Source organism: Nicotiana tabacum, chromosome 18, assembly GCF_000715075.1.
Source record: "Nicotiana tabacum cultivar K326 chromosome 18, ASM71507v2, whole genome shotgun sequence".
Lineage (NCBI taxonomy): Eukaryota > Viridiplantae > Streptophyta > Magnoliopsida > Solanales > Solanaceae > Nicotiana > Nicotiana tabacum.
Genome location: NC_134097.1, coordinates 158,606,216 through 158,625,631, shown reverse-complemented (window position 1 = coordinate 158,625,631; position 19,416 = coordinate 158,606,216). Strand labels below are relative to the sequence as shown.

General features: G+C 34.0%; 1 protein-coding gene across 3 annotated transcripts; it reads right to left on the bottom strand.

Moving 5' to 3' along the window:
* Nucleotides 1–616: 616 nt before the first annotated feature.
* LOC107809973 (uncharacterized) lies at nt 617–11,420 on the bottom strand. Of its 3 annotated transcripts, XR_001653532.2 has the most exons (9): nt 11,267–11,420; nt 9,952–10,131; nt 9,220–9,325; nt 7,120–7,299; nt 3,800–4,288; nt 3,584–3,652; nt 3,429–3,503; nt 1,019–1,071; nt 617–923 (listed from the first exon to the last, which is right to left on the bottom strand). XR_001653532.2 is itself a non-coding variant. In XM_016634680.2 (8 exons), exons 2-7 carry the CDS (start codon nt 9,997–9,999, stop codon nt 3,439–3,441), a joined length of 957 nt encoding a protein of 318 aa, XP_016490166.2. In that variant the 5' UTR covers nt 10,000–10,131; nt 11,267–11,420; the 3' UTR covers nt 617–923; nt 3,429–3,438. The 3 variants fall into 3 exon arrangements, 2 of the variants coding, with proteins under 2 accessions (XP_016490166.2, XP_016490168.2); XM_016634680.2 differs by lacking the exon at nt 1,019–1,071; XM_016634682.2 differs by lacking the exon at nt 1,019–1,071 and having other exon boundaries at nt 11,271–11,383.
* Nucleotides 11,421–19,416: the final 7,996 nt, after the last annotated feature.

Genomic DNA, 19,416 nt, shown 5'->3' with positions numbered 1-19,416 from the left:
ATCTTTAAGCTATTTACAACATGGGCATCCAATGTAGCATCCAATGTACAAACTATTCATAACACTTTAGTATTACATATGATTTATTGTCAATTTACGTCACAAAGCATCTTTATAGGCCGCTCGTTGACCTATCAAAGTCTTCTAAAAAGGTTTTTCTTTGCTGGATATTAATTGGTTTTGCAGTTATAGGCACAACCTTCTGGTCTCAACTTTTTTTATTATTATTTTATTTTTAAAACGCCTCACAAATTAGGAGGATCTATAGTGTTTTCACACTTTCCCTCCAGCGTGACTCGAAAGGAGGTGCTTTTACCAACTGAGCAACGAAAGGAGGTGCTTTTACCAACTGAGGAAAGCCTCACTTGTCTAGCCTCAACATTGAAACAACCCAAGACAGGAAAGGACAAAGCGAGTTGATTGCAGTAGGCTAATAACTAACATAAAAATGAACCATCCGATACTATATAGAGACCTTAATAATGCAGAGATGACTCAGAACTTGGGATTTAAGCGTGGTGAATACGTCTTGCTTTCAAACAACAATGGAGAATTTTTTCCGTTAACCACGAGTAGAAGTAATACACCTCGTACGAGAGAGAAAGAGAGAGAGAGAGACTACACATCAAAAATTAAAGATTATCCAACAACAAAAGGAGAAGCTGCAATTTCCTGGTCCAATATACACTAAACTTCATCACTGTTCCATAGTTGTACTACAAATCAGACAGTATGCTGTGCGTGGCTAAAGTAACAATATTCTAAGTCACAATCAACTCTTTGTACAAGATCTCTACTGAAATCTATCATGTTTGAATTATTCTCCAAGAAAACCTCAACCAACAATACCAGATAATCCTAATATCCTAAACAATTTGAGCGGCATATACAAAACCTACTGTTGTGTATTTGTTTGATCGAATCTGCAGTGAGAACATCAACAATGAGTCAATTACATTGAACCATCATAACCAAAAGAAGGGGAAAGAATTTAGACAATAGAGCAAATAGAAATCACCATCCTCCAACGCACAACTACCAAGATGTGTTCCAATTGTAGTTCCAATTGTACTGTACAATTTCAGCAAAGTCAATTTAAACACACCTCTAAATTACTTTGACGATCTTTTTATTCATTCAATTGAATAAATTCAAAAACATTATCTGATAATTAATTAACATATGCTAATCTACAAAGTGGTTACTAGACCAACTATGTTGTATAGGGCAGAGTGTTGGTTAGTCAAGTACTCAGAAGATAAACGTAGCAAAAATGAGGATGTTGAGATGGATGTGCGAGCATACCAAGATTGATAGGACTAGGAATGAAGATATTCAGGCCAGGGTGGGAGTGGCTTTGGTGGAGTACAAGATGCAAGAAGCGAACGATTAGATGGTTTGGAGGAGCGCAGATGTCCCGGTAAGGAGGTGCGAGAGGTTGACCTTGGTGGTTTGAGGAGAGGTAGAGGTAGGCCAAATAATTATAGGGGAGAGGTCATTAGGCAGGGTATGGTGTTGCTTCATCTTACCGAGGACATCACCCTTGATAGGGAGGTATGAAGGTCGAGAATTAAGGTAAAAGGCTAGTACGTAGTCAAGAGTATTTCTTCCCATACCAGTAGTATTAGTGTTAGTCTGGTGTTCTATAATTGTGAGATTTCTATTACTGCGTGTTGTTCCTTTTGCTTCATTTTTTTATTATCTTGTTGTTAATGCTTGTGCTCCTGCTTTCTTTTCATCTTTCCTCGAGTCGGGGGTCTATTGGAAACAACCTCTCTACCTTCAAGGTATGGGTAAGGTCTGCGTACACACTACCCTCCCCAAACCCACTTGTGGGATTATACTGAATTTTTTGTTGTTGTTGTTATGCTAATCTACTTATTACAGATATGAAACACAATTATTTATACTCTCATGATTCTTTTTTCTTCCTTTTTACTCGTCCAATTTTTTCAAAAATCTATGTAGATAGGTCCATTATTTCTATTATTTTAGTCTGTGAATCCTCGAAAAAGGAAAAAAGAATCATATAAACTTACACTAAACAAATAATAACAAGACTTCCATAGCAAGCACACATCATCCAACTGGGATTAGTTTTAGGACCTTCTAGTTGATGAAAAGATGCTTGCTAACTCAACCAACCTCCTAGGATTCTTGACTTTTTGAGTTATTTGTTTGAATACTTGGTGAAAGGCAAACCGTTACACCTGATTTTGACTTGTGGAAGCTGGAAAATTATTTTTCAAAGAAACATCAATTGGCCCCATGGCATAAAAACCAGACCTACTTCGAGCAATACTAAGTTACCAAAACAAAGTCCTCCTCGAAGGAGAACAGAGAAAGATGAAGAAAGAACAATATAATTTTCGTAGTATTTTTTCCAAGCTGAGAACAAAGTCTTCCCGTATGGGATGTTCTAGCTGAATGTATATGATACTCTCTTCACTTTGGGATGTTCTAAATATTTAACATAATTACTGTAATACAACAACTTCAAGATTTCAATTCACTTACCTAGTTTTTCTCCCTATCAACTTACTACAACAACAACAACAACATACCTGGTGCATTCCCAGAGTGTGAGGTCTAGGGAGGAATGTGTACACAGACCTTATCCCTACCTTGTGGAGGTAGAGAGGTTGTTTCGTATAGACCCTTGGCTCAAGAAAAGCATTTCTCAGCACGTTCGAACAAGAATCCTATCAACTTACTACCTAATCAAATTTCAAAAATTCATCCCCCTCCTTCTCATTCAATCAATTAAATATGCCTCAACTCCAAACTAGTTTGGGTCTCTATAACCATTATGCTATTTTTCGGCACATCAAACTCAAGATTAAATAATTTGTTTGTTAAGACAAATAAGAAATTTTTTGTAAAACCAGACGTTCAGTTCTCTAATACTCACACGTATTTCTAGACTGACATACAAGATCCTACCAAACCAAAAAGAATTATATGCAATTGTGTATTATTCTTAATTAGTTCTATATAGATTCCAAGAAATTCTAAGACTTTTGAGATAACTTCACTCCCATGTGATATTTGACTTATTTGATACATAGTTAGCGCCTTCCATAATCATAATGTCACGCCTATTAACCGACACATGAAGATCCACACAGGACATGGCTAACTATCTCAAATGACGATCTCTAGCTTAATCTTCTATATGTGATACGTGCACCATAAATCAAAATTAATATCTTAGACTTCATGTCCACTCAAAATCATCATATAAAATGGAATCAGAGTAACAATAATATGATCACCAGAGCCTTTCATGTCTAATGAATTTTTATGAGACGGGAGAAGTACCTAAACAACCAATCTCTAGCGAAACCATTGTATCTCAAGTATTCTGATGCATTGCAATAAGAGTAAATACTGCAAATTTAATGGATTTTATAATATGGAGAAAGTACCTATACACAATCAATCTCCAGTGAAACCATTGTATCTCAAGTTTTCTGATGCATTGGTTAATCTCTCAATGCCTCCTGAAAGTCAAGACACAAAGTTGGTTATCGAATGAGAATAACAAAAAGCACAAAAGTCTTGCCTTGGTTCTGTACCCTACCATTTGAATCAAGCAAGTTGTCTGTATCTGTTGCTAGAAAGGGAGTCCTAGCATAGCTCTCCAGTATATCTGAACATGGTCAAAACGGATGTAAAGCATGCATGATTAGCATCATACCAGCTCATCTGAATGCCTAAGACTTTGAAAATGGAAAAGCAAAGAATCCAGAGATGATCGGTGAAATTACAGAGAGAACGGCTAGAGGAAGACATATACCAGAACTATTAGTGAAATCAGCAGTCAAGTCTGAGAAACCAAAATTTTGAGGTATTTCCCCTAAAAATCCAAATGAAGTGGTGTCAGCATCCAGAAGAGGTTCAGTAAGGGGCTGCGTGTTCGACTCCACACTACTAAATGACGAAACAGATGCATCGCCCATTGCAGCACGTGACTCCAAGTAACTGCTATGAGGACCAAAGGCAAACGGAGAATTGCCACCATAAACAGGTTCTGTCTTGATAATCCTCCCATCCATTGTTTGTCTCATCCCCATATTAGAGTGCTGGCCCAAAAACACATCAGGAGGAACATCAATTTTCCTGCTATGGGCAGGAATATCAGTTGCTGTTTGCATGCAAGAGAGAACAGACGAGCTGCAATTACTGAATGCATTGTGTCTATCTGCATGTATAGGCTCATGCATGCCATTAGGCTTTGCAGCAGTTCCAACATTTTCTGCAGGATGGCAAGTTGAGTTTTGATGCACTGCAGTAAGGCAAGCAAACATAACATTAAGTAGAGACAACAACACAGCTTCCTAAATGCAGGTTTTAGCAAGAACACAGATAAAATAAAGCAAATAGAGGGCATTGACTTAAGATAAGTCTGGACAAGATATTTAGTGGCTGACTCCAAACCGAACACAGTACTCTTCATGCTTGTTGCAGATAAGATCACACAAACTAAAAGCAAATGGCTCATCAAATTTTACACGTTAATTTCAAAATATAGAAAACTAGTTGATTCAATGGATTAAAATAAGAAATTAATAAGCTAAAAAAATTCAGATGCTACATGCTAAACGATTTTTTCCAAGCCAAATATCCGTGCTTGGTGAATTAGGGCTACTATTTACCAGGAAAAAGCTCGTCTCTAGACACAAGCTTAAAGATAAAGAAGTAGGATTGGGAACAATTTCTCCCAAGTTTGGGAAGTATAAATTATAAGTTTCTCCTCCAACAAATGAACTCAATATACGCACACTACATATTCTTTAACCTCGACATAATCAGCAACATTCACCCCTATACTATCTACTTCACATCTTGGGGAAACCTGCTCACAACACTTAAAGAAGTCAATACTTAAAGATTAAGACACTGTAAAGCTCATTGACAAAGAGTGCCACAAATGAATCTCTTGATTGGGAAGCTGAGAAGAGCTCAGAGCATCTGAAAATCAAAAACCTAATGCAGGACAAGAAAATCAGAGCAATCTTGTCTTGTTTTTTTTTTAAATGGGATTAGGAACATTCAGATCTATCCTTAGAAAGGAAACTCTACATTCCTGAGTTCACCCTAACCTTGTTAAAGAAAAAAGAAGAGGAAAGAACTATGTTGAAGACTTAATTATAATAGAATACAAAATACACCTACTTAAGGTGCCAAACCCAAGACTCGTGATATTTGTTCCACGTGGCATAATATCCAACTAATAGCATAACTCTGCTAACACTATTCTAATACTAATACTTATCATTCTAACATGCCCCCTAAACTCAAAATGGGGAAAACATCTTGAGTTTGTCTATTTGCAAACATGCAAACTAAATAACGCCAGAAACGACTAAAAAAGCTGGATGAAACAGCTCTGGTCGCTGTAATCTCGCTGCAAAAGTTGTTGCTGAAACAATGGCTAGAAAGGTGCAAAAGCAAGAAATGTCCAGCAGATAGAAACACGGCGCCCTTGCAATGGTTATGCTGAAATGACATGGCCTACCGGAACAGTCACCATATAGAGGTGCCGCATCGCCAGAACATTCACTTGGAAAAAGGTGCAGTGATTCAAATGGTTGCCAGAAAGGAACACATTGCTGCCTAAATAGGCAAGATGCCGCCAGAGCCGTTGCAGGAAGAAACGGTTGAAGCAGAGAGGAGTGATGTTAAGGAGAGAAGGATGCTGGTCACTGGAGAGATGAGTTGTGCGATTGCTGGAGTGAAGAGTGGTGCTGGAGACGATTGCTGCAAAAAGAAAGAAAAGTATTTCTGGGTGGGAAGTCTTAGACGAGCTACTCGAATCTCTACAAGATCATAGAGGCTTTGATACCATGTGAAAAAATAAAGAATAAAAATAGATATTGAAGACTTAATGATAATGGAATATAAGACACCTATTAATTGGTGTCAAATACAAGACTTGCTTGATATTTGTACCATGTGGGACAATATCTAATTAATAATCTCTCTCTTCAACGCTATTCTAATGCTTACACTTGACATATGGCATACTTATGAACACTTGTACATGTGGGAACAGATTAGAGACGAAACCACTATATGCATAGCTTTTTCAACAACGAAAATAAAAACAAAGAATGACAATTTCATATTTGGATCCTCCGTCTAAAACAAAAAGAGTGCTAACTTTTATGAGTTCTTACAGCATAAGATAAAATGGTTCTTGCTGGCTTTACCAATATCAATATACTTGCCCCTTCCCCAATACAACCCTCCCGGAGGACACATTAACCACAACAGGGATTAGAAAATAATCAACCAAGAAAAAAAAATTTAGGCGTCGGTCAGACAGAAGCTTCTAAGAGTGTCTTACTGGGAATTAAGGAAGTGCAAATACTTTTTTTTAGGGGGGGTGAGGGGGGGGGGGGTGTTGTTTGTAACATCGCAGATCATAAAGCCAGATATATAGGATATTAGACATGTTTAAGCAAAAATAATAGGAGTAATGTCAGGAAAGAGATGCATCAAATACTCTCATCAACATATCAATAATGAATCACGTATGTTGAAAGCCAATGTTCTACAATGGCGGTGCATAGTTTAAAAATCTGCAAATAACACTTAATGTAGCGGGTGATGCATCAGACGCTGGAAAGAAATTTTAAATTCGGAGGAGGCAAATGCAAGAGGCTATCAGAAAGAAAGGAGCAGAAGGTTACGGTATAACTCCTCGTAGTAAGACAAATGAAGTATATATCTATATAAAGAAGGATTTATCAAAATACCTATAAAGAAGGATAAAACTAGAGGCTTATAGATGTGTTCAGGCATTGGCAGAAATTGAGCGTAAATGAGGGCAACTTCATCAGCAGCATCCAATCATAATGAGCGAACACAGGCTTCGATTGCAGACCTAATGGAAGAGTCTGCCAACCAATTACATTTAAGTGCAGCTATAGTGTATGATGTGCTTTGAGGTAAAGTCATATGGTTAAAAAGTTATACACCACTTTGGTATATGCACAAACTGAGCATGAATTGAGCCAGTTAGAAGACTGCTTCTAGAGCTACTCAGTGACAAGATACTGATTGATGCATGACAACTAAAATGCAGAAAGCTTCACTAAATATCTATCTTACATGGGGAAATATTACACCCATTGGACATAGGTAGAGAAGCAATTGCACTTGGAACTTGCTGCGTCATCTTCACCTGTTCTGCAAGCAACCTATTGAACTCAATTATTTGCTCTTTCACCATCAGCTTCAGGTAATATGCTTGAAAAAACTCCTGATTTTCTTCTTCTAGTTTCTGCCAAACTGGAAAACAGGGAGAACATCATCATGCTAAAGAGTTAAGAGACTAGAATCACATAAAAGATTTGAATTGCTACATGCATAAAAGCAATACTGAAACAAAGACACAAAAATAAACAGCACAGAGAATAGTTAGTAAGTATATTTGTATGCTATAAAAAACAGCTCATTAGAGGCATTAGTAGCTTCACATTAGTATTAATATCATCTTTTCACATACCATCTTCTTGATAATATGCCTGCTAGAGCTGCAAGTGTTCATGAGTACATTCATAAATAGAGGACAGCACAAAAATCTCTCTGATTGCTTCTCGAATGACACAGGTATATAGTACATGTAGCAGCTTTACACCCACTGATGAGTTCAAATGATTAAAAGTAGCCTAGTTGACAGAAGTGTCAGAGAATTCTGTAAAAATTCCACAATATGCTATCGAATATGATGCAGATAAGCTAACCCCTACTGTGCAGGGTTCCCAATCTTTTCCAGTTACCAAAAGGTCAATACTCAGGGTTACCCCAAACAAGAAATTCAGCTCTGTGACACATCCATCCATGCCCCCCTGTATTGCTTTCTAGAAGATATAATTGTGAAAAAATAGTTAATCTTATGTTACTTCACTACTGGCTGTTATGCAGTTCCTCTTGCCTATTAACCAAACGCAAATGAAAAAATAGAAATGAGAAACTATAACATATGGTTGGATAACATAGAAATTCGTCCACGGATAAAAATGCAACAATCTATTGTTAAGTTGCACAAGATACTAATCTTTTGCTTGATCTTTTCCCAAAATGGATGCCAATTGGTAAGAACCAATTCCTTATGAGCCGCAGAAGTTTGATCTAGGAAGCTATCTCTTTCTTATAGGCCAAGGAAGTTTGATCTAGGAAGCTCTCAATTCCAGTCACTCGCTTAAACAATTGTTAACACAAGGTTTAATGAAGATATTTAAATCCTGACTCTATTCCACTTTTCTGACTCTTTTAATTTTGGATGTTCCAAAATATTTGACACCATTTCATTTTTATGCAGCTTTCACAACTTTCAAGAATTCAATCATATTAAACTATTCAACTTTTAAACTTTGATGTGACATTTTATCTATCAAACTAATTTCTCAACCAATACTTTAATATTTTTCTTCCACTCTCAATACACAAGTCAAACTAATATCTTAAAATGTGCCCAATCAAGCACCAAAAAATAAAATTAATACAGAGAGAGTTTAAGGTATGACTCAGATTGCTTCTACCTTTAAATCCTTAGAACAACTACCTCTGTAGCCGTGTTTAGCAAAAAGTCATTACTTATTTGAGTTCTAAGAATTTAAAGAATGAATCCATAATTAAGGGGGAAAAGAAGCAATGACACTAGTGTTGGAGGTTAGCTGGCCCTGCTCAAGGATATTTACATACTCATGCATTCATACACTTGTTTTCCTCAGACACTTGTTAAACACAAAGGAAGCATTCCGCTGTAAAATTAGAGATAAAAAATAGACAACAACACAGGACAGCTAAAAAAAAGGCACTCAAACAGAGGTGGTCATTCAACTAGTAAAATATAAAGCTTATAACAAGCAGTAATAAACTCGACTGTCACAGCACGAAAAGGTGATTTTTGGTTAAAAATGCATAGAACATCAGCATGTGTGAAAGAGCTAAAAAGACATGGGCAGAAGAAACTCTTTTTCTATAAGTTATGATTGACACTTTCCATGTATATTGTATTTTTTGATAATGTATCTAGTATTTTCAAGAAGTATGAGGAATACTAGCAGCCACTATTAACCATAGGGAGCTTTCTGATCCTTATTCAAATCTCTTTCGGACTATCTGTGTTGTATGAATTCTTAGGTTCATCCTCATTTGACAACACATGGAGGAAGTGAGTTATGCCTTGAAAAATATATAACATACCGAGTTCAGTAAATCTAGGCTCTATGTTGTCCTGGATGAAGAGAGTGTTCACAACTTCTTTTCGACTCATGTATTGCCGTAGACACTGCTCTATCCGATTTTGCACCTGAAACTCAAAACAACCATCAGCTTTTTCACGTGTCATTGCGCACATCGCATGATTATTCAATTTAGAACAGCTGGTGATTGTGAAAACTCAACTAACTAGGATACCCAAGCTTTCTTTTTGGTTTGGTTTTATTTGGAGAGTGAGGGGGTTAAGCTTCAGAGAATAATATTAAAATGCAACACTAGATTATGCAGTGTTGGTTGAAGTATACGTCATTAATGATAACATTCCATAAAGGGACAACTGAAATAATAATTAAAAATAAAACTATTTCTCCTTCAACCAATGAACTAAATCGCTCTTTGTCCCCAAAAAGATGCTATTAGTTGTTAAATATTGATAAGGAGACAGGCTCAAGGATTTTATTAGTTGTAATTATCTTCATATACATCATCAACGAGCCAGCAAAACATTCTTCCATGTTAATGGGGAAGAGGAACCACGAACAAGTTCTTGTGTTTTAGAGAAGTAATAATAAAGTAATTAGAATCATCACAATTGTTTCTTACCTTTTCGACAATTGTGTTTCTTAAAGAATGATTACAACCGAGAATAAGACTAAGCAAAGAGACAAAGTAACAGTAGGAGATCACAACTCATCTACAGAAAGATTGAAAGCATACCATTTGTATATCTTCACAAGAGACTTTTCTTCCATCTCCGCTCGACATTTTTGAGGCTCCAACACTTGGAACTATTGCAATAAAGTTCTATGCCAATATTTCAGTAGAAGTGTACACCCAGCTTATGCGCACCATCAATGAGTATATTGTAAAAGGTGGTCACTTACACCTACTGTCCAGCTTCATTAAAAAATATTTACTATTAGCAAATCACATATCAAGGCTCAATAAGAGAAATTTATATGAGGATGCAGGGGTCGACAAGATTCACCAAGGCATTCAAGTTAATGTCCCTGCAGCAACAGGTCATTGGAAAAGGGAAGAGAGGGCTATGTATAAGTCGTGATGACTTAAATGATGACAAGTACAATAAAAAACAAACAAAAAGAATGTGGAGTGATATGAGAGGATCTTCGGTGTCCTTATTGCCAGCAAGGATGAAGCTCAACTAATATCTTACAACAACAACAACAACAACAAGAAAAAAACAGTGTAATATCACATAGTGGAGTTTGGGGAGGGTAGTGTGTACGCAGCCCTTACCCCTACTCGTGGAGATAGAGAGGCTATTTCCAATAACTAATATCTTACGAGTCAGTAGAAAATTGACCTATTGGGAAAGGATGAATATATATAACTGCAAACGAATACAATCCATCCCATCCCTAGTAACAAAGTAAACCTCCAGACACAATCCTACCTTAAGGTTTTCGGTGATGCAATTTGTAGCCAAATAGTCTCCGCGATATAACAAAAGCTAACATACAGTTACACGAAAATAAGGTCATTGCAAAAATGCATCAAGAACTTTATCTCGAACTTCTTTCCTCCTGAAATTCCACTTAGTCCACTATTCTTCTACTTCCAAGAAACCTTACAATTCTTGAGCTACAAAGCGAAATGACCCAGATAGTAAAATTAACCATAAAGAACTACATCTCTGCATACATAATACAACCAACAACATACACACGTAGTATAAAACCACATTATGGTCATATCCAACTTCCTATAACTTCACAAGTGGACAATTTAGCGCAGAGGGGTTGAAAAATCAAAACACAAAAAGAATAAATTAGTCGTCTTTCTGTATATGCACACACTAAATATAAAACCACTCCATGGTCATACGCCAACTCCATATCACGATCATCACAATTAAAAACACAATAACTCCACAAAAATACACAAAACCCAGAAATCTTAAAGACAAAAAGAAACAGAGATCAATTGAATACATAATAGTATCAAGATTCAAGAACCAACTTGAAAATGCATCAATATAAATAAATACAAAAAAAAAAATAGAACTTACCTACTTGAGAGCGTAAATATTCAGAAATTGAGAGAAAGTGTTTGAGCAAAGGAGTCTGAATGAAGAGTTGTAAGTATAATAATATAATAAGAGCTAAGTGTTATTTGATTCAAAAGAGGAGTCTTTTTATTGAAGAAAGGGAAAGGTAAGAGACTGATGACGTGGCTATTTCGCCATTGCATGACCTCCTTTCTGCTTTTCCCTCGTGTAATTCCACTCTCATTTTTTTATCCTTTTCTTTAATTATTATTATTATTGGAGCTTTTTGGAAATTTTTGACTGCTTTTATTTCTTGATGGGCTAAAAATGGAAAATACATAGGAGTACTTCTTTTCATATTAGTTTTAACTAGTATTAGCACCCGCGCAGATGCGCGGATACTAACCATGTTATTTGGTTTATGGCAAACCAATCAAAGGTTGAGACTATGAAGGACTCTTTGGATACGACTTGACTCTTTTACTGTTACTTGAACTCTTATTTGGTGTGTTGATATATTCTAAAATTATTTCTATTTTAAATTTTCAGTTTCTAAAACTTTATTTTTAAATAATAATTATTTTTATAACAATATAAGTAAAAATATTATCCTTAATTCAAAACTCATTTTAATCGGCTATCTAAAATTTAAAAAATTCTTTAGCGAGTGATTTTCTTTCTAGCATGACTCCATTTTGATATTTGATATTAACCATGTGAAATATGTGAGTTATTTGAATTATATGTAAATAACCTTAAAATTTAAACCTTCTAGGTAACTATAGATAATTGTTAGATATTGTTTATGGAACACTACATGAAAAAAGGCTAACATTTTCTCAAATCACATAGCGATAATTTTATTTTTGCACCATTCTTATTGGTGTCATTGAAACCTAAAAATAGTCACAAAGCAAAATAATAACTCGTATTTATGAGCTCTGGCAAAGCACAAAGGTTGGCACAATATGAACGATTCTTTGGTTACGACGTGACTCTTTTACTACGACTTGAATTCTTATTTGGTATGCTATTATGTTTAAAAAATATATTTCTATTTTGAAATTTCAATTTCTACAACATTATATATATTTCAATAATGATTATTTTTATAATGATGCAAGTGAAGATATTATCTTTAATTTAAAATTCGCTTTAATCGGCTATCTAAAAATTTAAATGATTCTTTGGCCGTAAATTTTATTCTAGTATGACTCCATCTTGAGTTTATCGATATCTCTAGCCACAGATTTTAAATTTTGAATACCCTATACATATACAGATTTTTTATTCTTTGAATCATTAAATGTTAGATTAATTGATTGTTATTATATAGCATTGCATATATTGTCTTAAAATTGCCAAGCAATTTTTTCTCGACACCATACTTGGCTTAACCTCAATGCAAACTACTAAGTTACAATAAAATTCAAATTCGAATACCATATCAGTTTGTTAGTAATAGTAAATTTTTTTAAAAATGACACACAATTTAAATAAAAAAAATATTCTAAGATATCCTTATCTTATAATCTATGTATTTGAGTTGAAAAAAATATTTGAAATCGATGAGATCGTCTTCCAAATTTTTTACACTCAACAAAGATGAAACAGAAGAAAAAATTCGTTGTCGTCTCTTATTTCTGGTTTTTAGATTTTTCATACATTTTTTTCTATATTTATTTTCTTTTATCCTTTTTTCTTTCTTTCTTTTCTTACATAAAATTAAGTTATTTCGTAAAAAAGGATGAGTTTTAATTTAATAGAAATTGTCTACATAAGAACTTTATTTATATGTTTAGTCTTTGGTTGAAATTCTGTCATATTATTCTTTTGGCTTTATCTTATCAACATAAACAGGAGGTCACCCAACCACTTAAATTAATAAATTGAGGATGTATAATTTATATATAATTCATATGTAACATGTGTATAATCGTTTGTAATAGGTATATCATCTATGTATATTAGCTATAAAAAGTAAACAATAAATCTGTCCGGATATTTATGTAATAATCCACAAGATTTCGGTTTCTTGATTTTATCCATGGTATGACTTCTATTATGATTATTTTAAAAACTCTCTACTAAAATTTAAAAATATCTTGTCTTTTATTTTAAAAATTACATTATAATTTAAAAAATAATCCCATTTCGAAATAATTTGTTTACATTTTAAAAATAACTATTTCATGCCATACCAATTTTTTTTAAAATATTTTTTTTGTTATACTTGAAAATCGCTATAGAAACTATCAATTAGAAACCAATATCCCTCCTTTTGAAATCAAGAAAAAAATCTTTCACATAATCTAATGATTCAAAACTAATATTTTTCAATAAAAAAATACTACACCCTTGTAATGTTGGTTTGACTGCAGCTAAATGAAGAGGTTTCGGCTTATACCTTTCAATTCCTAGAAGGTGTTAAATAGAAATTAATAAATTATATAGCCAAAGTTTTGTTATATGTTTGATGTCCATTTATATAGATTGATTTTTCAAACAAACATTTTTTCAAAAAGAAAAAAAAACAACTGGTGTTGAATATTGACTGATTTTTGTAATGTTTCTTTCCCCAACATGTAGGTTTACTTTATTATATATGTAAGTAACTTTTTATCAACTTTTAGACTTTTTTTTGTTATCTGGATAAACATAGATGTGTACCCTATATATTATATTTATTTTAAAAGAAATTCACTTTATTCAAATCGAGCTATAGACTATAATTATAGGATTTTAAATGTAAAAGAGTTTATAGTTATATGGAGTATTTGTTTTTGGCCAGAGGCGAAGTAGTATTTACATAATTTGAATTAAGATAACAAAAGTTCCTAATATAATTGCATGTGATCACTAACCGAATTAAGTATGATAACATGGTAACAAAAGATATTTTTTTTTAATTTTAATTTTAATTCAAATTTAAAAACTTTATATATATAAATTCAAAATTATCCTTATCTCTTCTATATATACATACATATATATATATATATATATATATATATATATATATATATATATATATATATATATATATATATATATAACATAGTCAAATATAGAATAAAATTACCATATACTATTGACATTTATTAGTTTGTCATTTGGCTTAACTACAAAGTCAATTATATATGGTAACTTTATGGCTTTAATATATATATAGATTCAAATCGAGCTATAGACTATAATTATAGGATTTTAAATGTAAAAGAGTTTATAGTTATATGGAGTTTTTTTTTTTTGGCCAGAGGCGAAGTAGTATTTACATAATTTGAATTAAGCTAACAAAAGTTCCTAATATAATTATATATGATCACTAACCGAATTAAGTATGATAACATGGTAACAAAAGATAATTTTTTTTAATTTTAATTTTAATTCAAATTTAAAAACTTTATATATATAAATTCAAAATTATCCTTATCTCTTCTCACCATCCCCATAGTGTATGAGATAAATGTATGCATTTCGATTAGGGTTGTATTCTATGGTTACGATTCTACCATATATGTCTTTTTCATTCCGTCGAAAATCGATTTTACGGTATAGACGTTTATGACCTCCCCCTTTATGCCTTGCGGTAATGATTCCTCTGGCATTACGACCTTTACCACAATAATGTTGTCCATAGATCAAATTATTTCGTGGATTAGATTTCACTTGATTGTCTACGGATTCCAATTTGGATCATAGAAAAGATTCTCTTTAAGCGAACCAGCCTATCCTCTGTATAGGGCTTACACGACGATTGGAACAAAGACACATTTGGTTGTGAATTCCCATGTGGCAGGCATATATCTACACAGACCAATTAATAGTTCAAGTCACACACTCCCATAATCCATTTTCTCTTCACAAAATTCCCTTCAATCCCCCCATTTAGTTGACATGAATAGTTAAAGGGGTTTCGCTCGGTGGGCTGGGAATGCCCGACTTATCAATTTATCCGGTAAACTACTAGGGGCTCTGTCACACATCCGTTTTTACCTGAGATGGGGTATAAGAGAGTTTTTTCCAGTTTAAGTGACAATCGAAACGGGATTATTTATTTTATTCAGAGTCACCACTGGGGATAATTTATGGTGTCCCAAGTCACAGGTTTGTTTTAAATCCCAAATCGAGGAAGGTTGACTCAGTTTTAAGTCTACGAAACCAGAAGACCGGGTAAGGAATTCTCTTAACCCGGGAGAAGGTGTTAGACATTCCCGAATTCCATGGTTTTAGCACGGTCGCTTAACAGTTTATACTTGGCTTAAATTATTTAATATCCTACATGCATTTTACTTTTACCGCTTTTTTTTTTTTTAAAAAAAACTTGATTATTCGTAATTAAAGAATTGAGTTACGCGTACGTATACTCTTTTGTTTTAGAGCGTCAAAAATTATGTCACGCGTACGTATCCATAATTGATAACGTATTTTATTTAAGAAACTTTTAGTTTGAAGCTGCGCGAACGCATTCCTCGAGTCCCTTTTTTTAAAGAGTTAAATTTACAATTATGTTACGCGAGCGTATACATAATCACAATACTAATCTAAATTGGGTCTAAAGCAAACTACGATCGTTCAAAATAACAAAAGAAATTTGCGGAGGTCATGAAAAATTCAATTGATGGCAAACCCCGATTATAAAAGAGTTAGTATTAATTATCTGCGGGGCATGACTTATTTAATAAAAATGGCAAATCTCAATTTCTAAAGAGTTAAAATTAATTAAATGAGGGCCATGGGTTTTGGGATTTTATTCAACATGGCGCACCTCGAATTACTTTACTCAGCCAAAACAAACTAAGGATGTTCATAAGTGATTATTTTGCTAAATGAAAAATATGCTAGCTTCATGACTTAATTGCTTTACCAATTCATATATGAAATGGCTCGAACCAACATATCATATTTGTTTTAATCCCAATCCAATTTTGTATCTTCCTAAGACTAACAAACGGCCCAACCAATGTAAATGCTAACCAAGCAGCCTATCGACTAATAAGGCAAGTGGAATTCAATTTAACGAAATTCACATTTTTCTCAAACAGCTTATTTTCCAACCGAAAATAGAAGCTACAGAATCTTACAGCAAAATCATGAATACTATCAAATGACCAAATAAATACAGAGGAGGCAAATTATATTTATTCAATTCCACACCAAGAGAACAATACAAGTCCGCCGATTATTATTGGCTTTAAATGATTACTAGTTTATATCTAAAGCCCTTAAAAGAGAATAGCCATCGAAATAACTTAAACAAACATATACCAACACTCTACAGTTAATGACCAAATTCCAAGATTTATTTTTCATTCAACTGGAAGAAACTGAGCTCATTCACCTTAAATTATAACAAAGTCCAAATCTAAGAGGAATCCAAGTTCAAAATCCATAATAAACGAGTTCAATTATAGTCCACCCCAATTTAATCCAGATTCGACCAATTAACAGACTCAACCAAGGACCTATGTATTTTATGGAAGATGATTAAGAGATTTCTTGAATGTTAACACATAACCAATCAGATTTCGAAATTACGACAAGTTCATTGCAGTAGAAATGAAGGATCGTAATTCAACATACTTCAAATTTCCATTCAAACTTAAAAGCCAAACAAATCAAACCTAATAATGGTTTGATTATGAAAGCAATATTAAATTCCAATTTCAACGATTAACAAAAGGCAATGGAATTTAACAATTTCAATTTTATAACAACGCAACTAATCATACTGCTCCTTCACAGAAGTTACCATATCTAGTGATATTTGATCATTCAATATCTAATTAAGCAAATGACTACTCAAAATTATATGCAGAACTCCATTACTGACCTAACTAAACAAACATGTTGTCCTAACTTTTAAGCAGATTTAAACATTATGACCAGGTCCATTTACACAGTGCTGGTTTTAGATTACAGAATATTCGACCAAAATCGAATCCCATATCCATTTTAAACCAAACTCAACCCCTAAAAACACTATCACTGACCAACATTCAAACGTAAACATATTCAAACTAAAACTCGAAATAAAGACAGAATTAAACTCTTCTAATGAGAATAAATGGCCAACATGCTTCAAATCTTCCTGATTTCCATATCACAAAAGGTTTTACAGCGGGCAGAATAAAAATGTGCCTGGAAATGAGAGTAAAAAGGGGTAAGATTCAGCAGTAGCAACAACAAAACTCAGCAGTAGAAATACACCAAGGAAAACCTATTTTTGAGCCAAATTCAAACCAGTAGAAGGATCAAATGATGCTCGGTAATCAAAATGCAACCAACACTTGAACTAAACACTTGAAAACCAACAAGTTCAAATCATTCTTAACCTCTGATTATTCACGAATTATTTCAGAAATGAAAAGCCTCAAGAATTTCAGAAATTTTAATGGAACAGTAATATTTTGTATTTTCCCCGTATTTTTCTGAATGTTTTTTTTTCTTTTTGTTTTTTTAGTACCCCTTTCTAACTCTTAAGCTCTATATATCTTCGATTGTCCCCTCTTTTCAGTCTGTTCAGCCCTTTTAAATAAGCATTCAGCTTAGTGCTTTCTCTATTACCAATTTATCTTTTCATTTCTTAATTGTCCACTTAACCTAATTAGTGTAATTCTAACCCTACCACTATTGAGAAGCTTCTTAATTAGGTGAACACTTAAATAATTCCCACTATTATCTTAAAGTTTCTATTTTTAAACTTGAAATTCATGGACCAGGCTGAACCCAATTCATATCATTTTAGGCTATTCAATCTTTATACAAATAAACTCTCCCAACAGATTGCCTAATAGCTCTTAAAATGAAACAATTTCAATTTTTCAATAAAATTAGCATGAATCAATTCAAGAACTACTGTGAGTTTAAACTACCGAGAAACAAAACAAAAACCAAACAAAATCAACAAACAATCTATTAACTAAAACATAGAACAAAAAGGACCAAATAAATATTCTAATAACAGAAAGGAGTAGAAGAAGATAATAATATAAGGAAATAGAAAAAATTAAAATCAGGAAATCTACCTCCAAATATTTGAATACTGTCTCTAATTAGGCCTTTAATTTTCTTCGAATTTGTGGCCGGAATAGACCTTAATCGAGTGTTCTCGACTGAGAACACACAACTAAGGTCGATTTCGACATCAAACCTTCAAACATCTAACGATTTGGATTTTTGGGTTCGTTTTTTTTTTCAAATCCAGATTCGAGGGGTTTCAAGGGTATTCGAGGGAAACTAGTGATAGATTAGGTATGAAGGGGTCAAGGCGGTTGTGTGGTGTTAATTTGGGGTCGATTGTGTAGGTTAGGGTTCAAGGGTCTGAATTTTTATCAGATATTCGACAAGTTCTGAGATGATTCGAAGGTAACAGGTTAAGGATTCGGAACGGGGAGATGAAGGAGAATCGATGGTGTTAATTTAGGGTTATTTGGGCACCGTTGTGACGACCCAAGGGGTCATCACCGTAATTCTTCCTTGTTCTGTGCTCCCGAGACCTTGAAAACCTCGCTTTTAGTCGCCTCGATTTGCATGCGCAGTTCGGACGCGTAGCCGGAAAGTTTTTATGTTAGAATATGTGGATTTTGTGAAAAAGTTGATGAATTTTGGTATTAATATGCATAATGTTGACTTCGGTCAACATTTTAGGTAAACGGACCCAGGAAAATATGAGACTTGGGCGTGTGCCCGGAATCAAATTCCGAGGTCCCAAGCCCGAGAAATAAATTTTTGAAAGAAATTATTTTCTGAAATTTGATATGAAAATTTGAAATGAAAAGGAGTTAGAAAATATAGGTATCGGGCTCGTATTTTGGTTCCGACGCCCGGTACAAGTCTTAAATATGTGTTAAGCACTATCTGTAAAGTTTGGCTAAAAACGGACGTCATATGACGTGTTTCGGACTTAAAATGGAGAATTTGAGTTATGAAAGTTGAAGAAAGAAAATCATGTGTTTGAGGCTTGATCCTATGTATATGATGTTATTTTGGCGATTTGATCGCACGAGTAAGTCCGTAAGATGTTTTTAAGGTTGTGTGCATGTTTAGTTTGGAGCCCCGAGGGCTCGGGTGAGTTTTGAATGGGGCCCGGGAGGTCTTGGACTTAAGAAAATGCAGGTTCAGGTGTTGCAGACACCAGCGCGGCCGCGGTCATTTCCGCGCGGTCCGCG

Excerpts from the sequence above, each read along its gene's own strand:
- LOC107809973 (XM_016634680.2), bottom strand. The coding sequence starts at position 9,999 with ATGTCGAGCGGAGATGGAAGAAAAGTCTCTTGTGAAGATATACAAATG. Across the intron at positions 4,289-7,119 it reads TGGGTGTAATATTTCCCCAT|TGCATCAAAACTCAACTTGC; the intron begins GTAAGATAGATA and ends GCCTTACTGCAG. Across the intron at positions 3,653-3,799 it reads TGATTTCACTAATAGTTCTG|ATATACTGGAGAGCTATGCT; the intron begins GTATATGTCTTC and ends GACCATGTTCAG.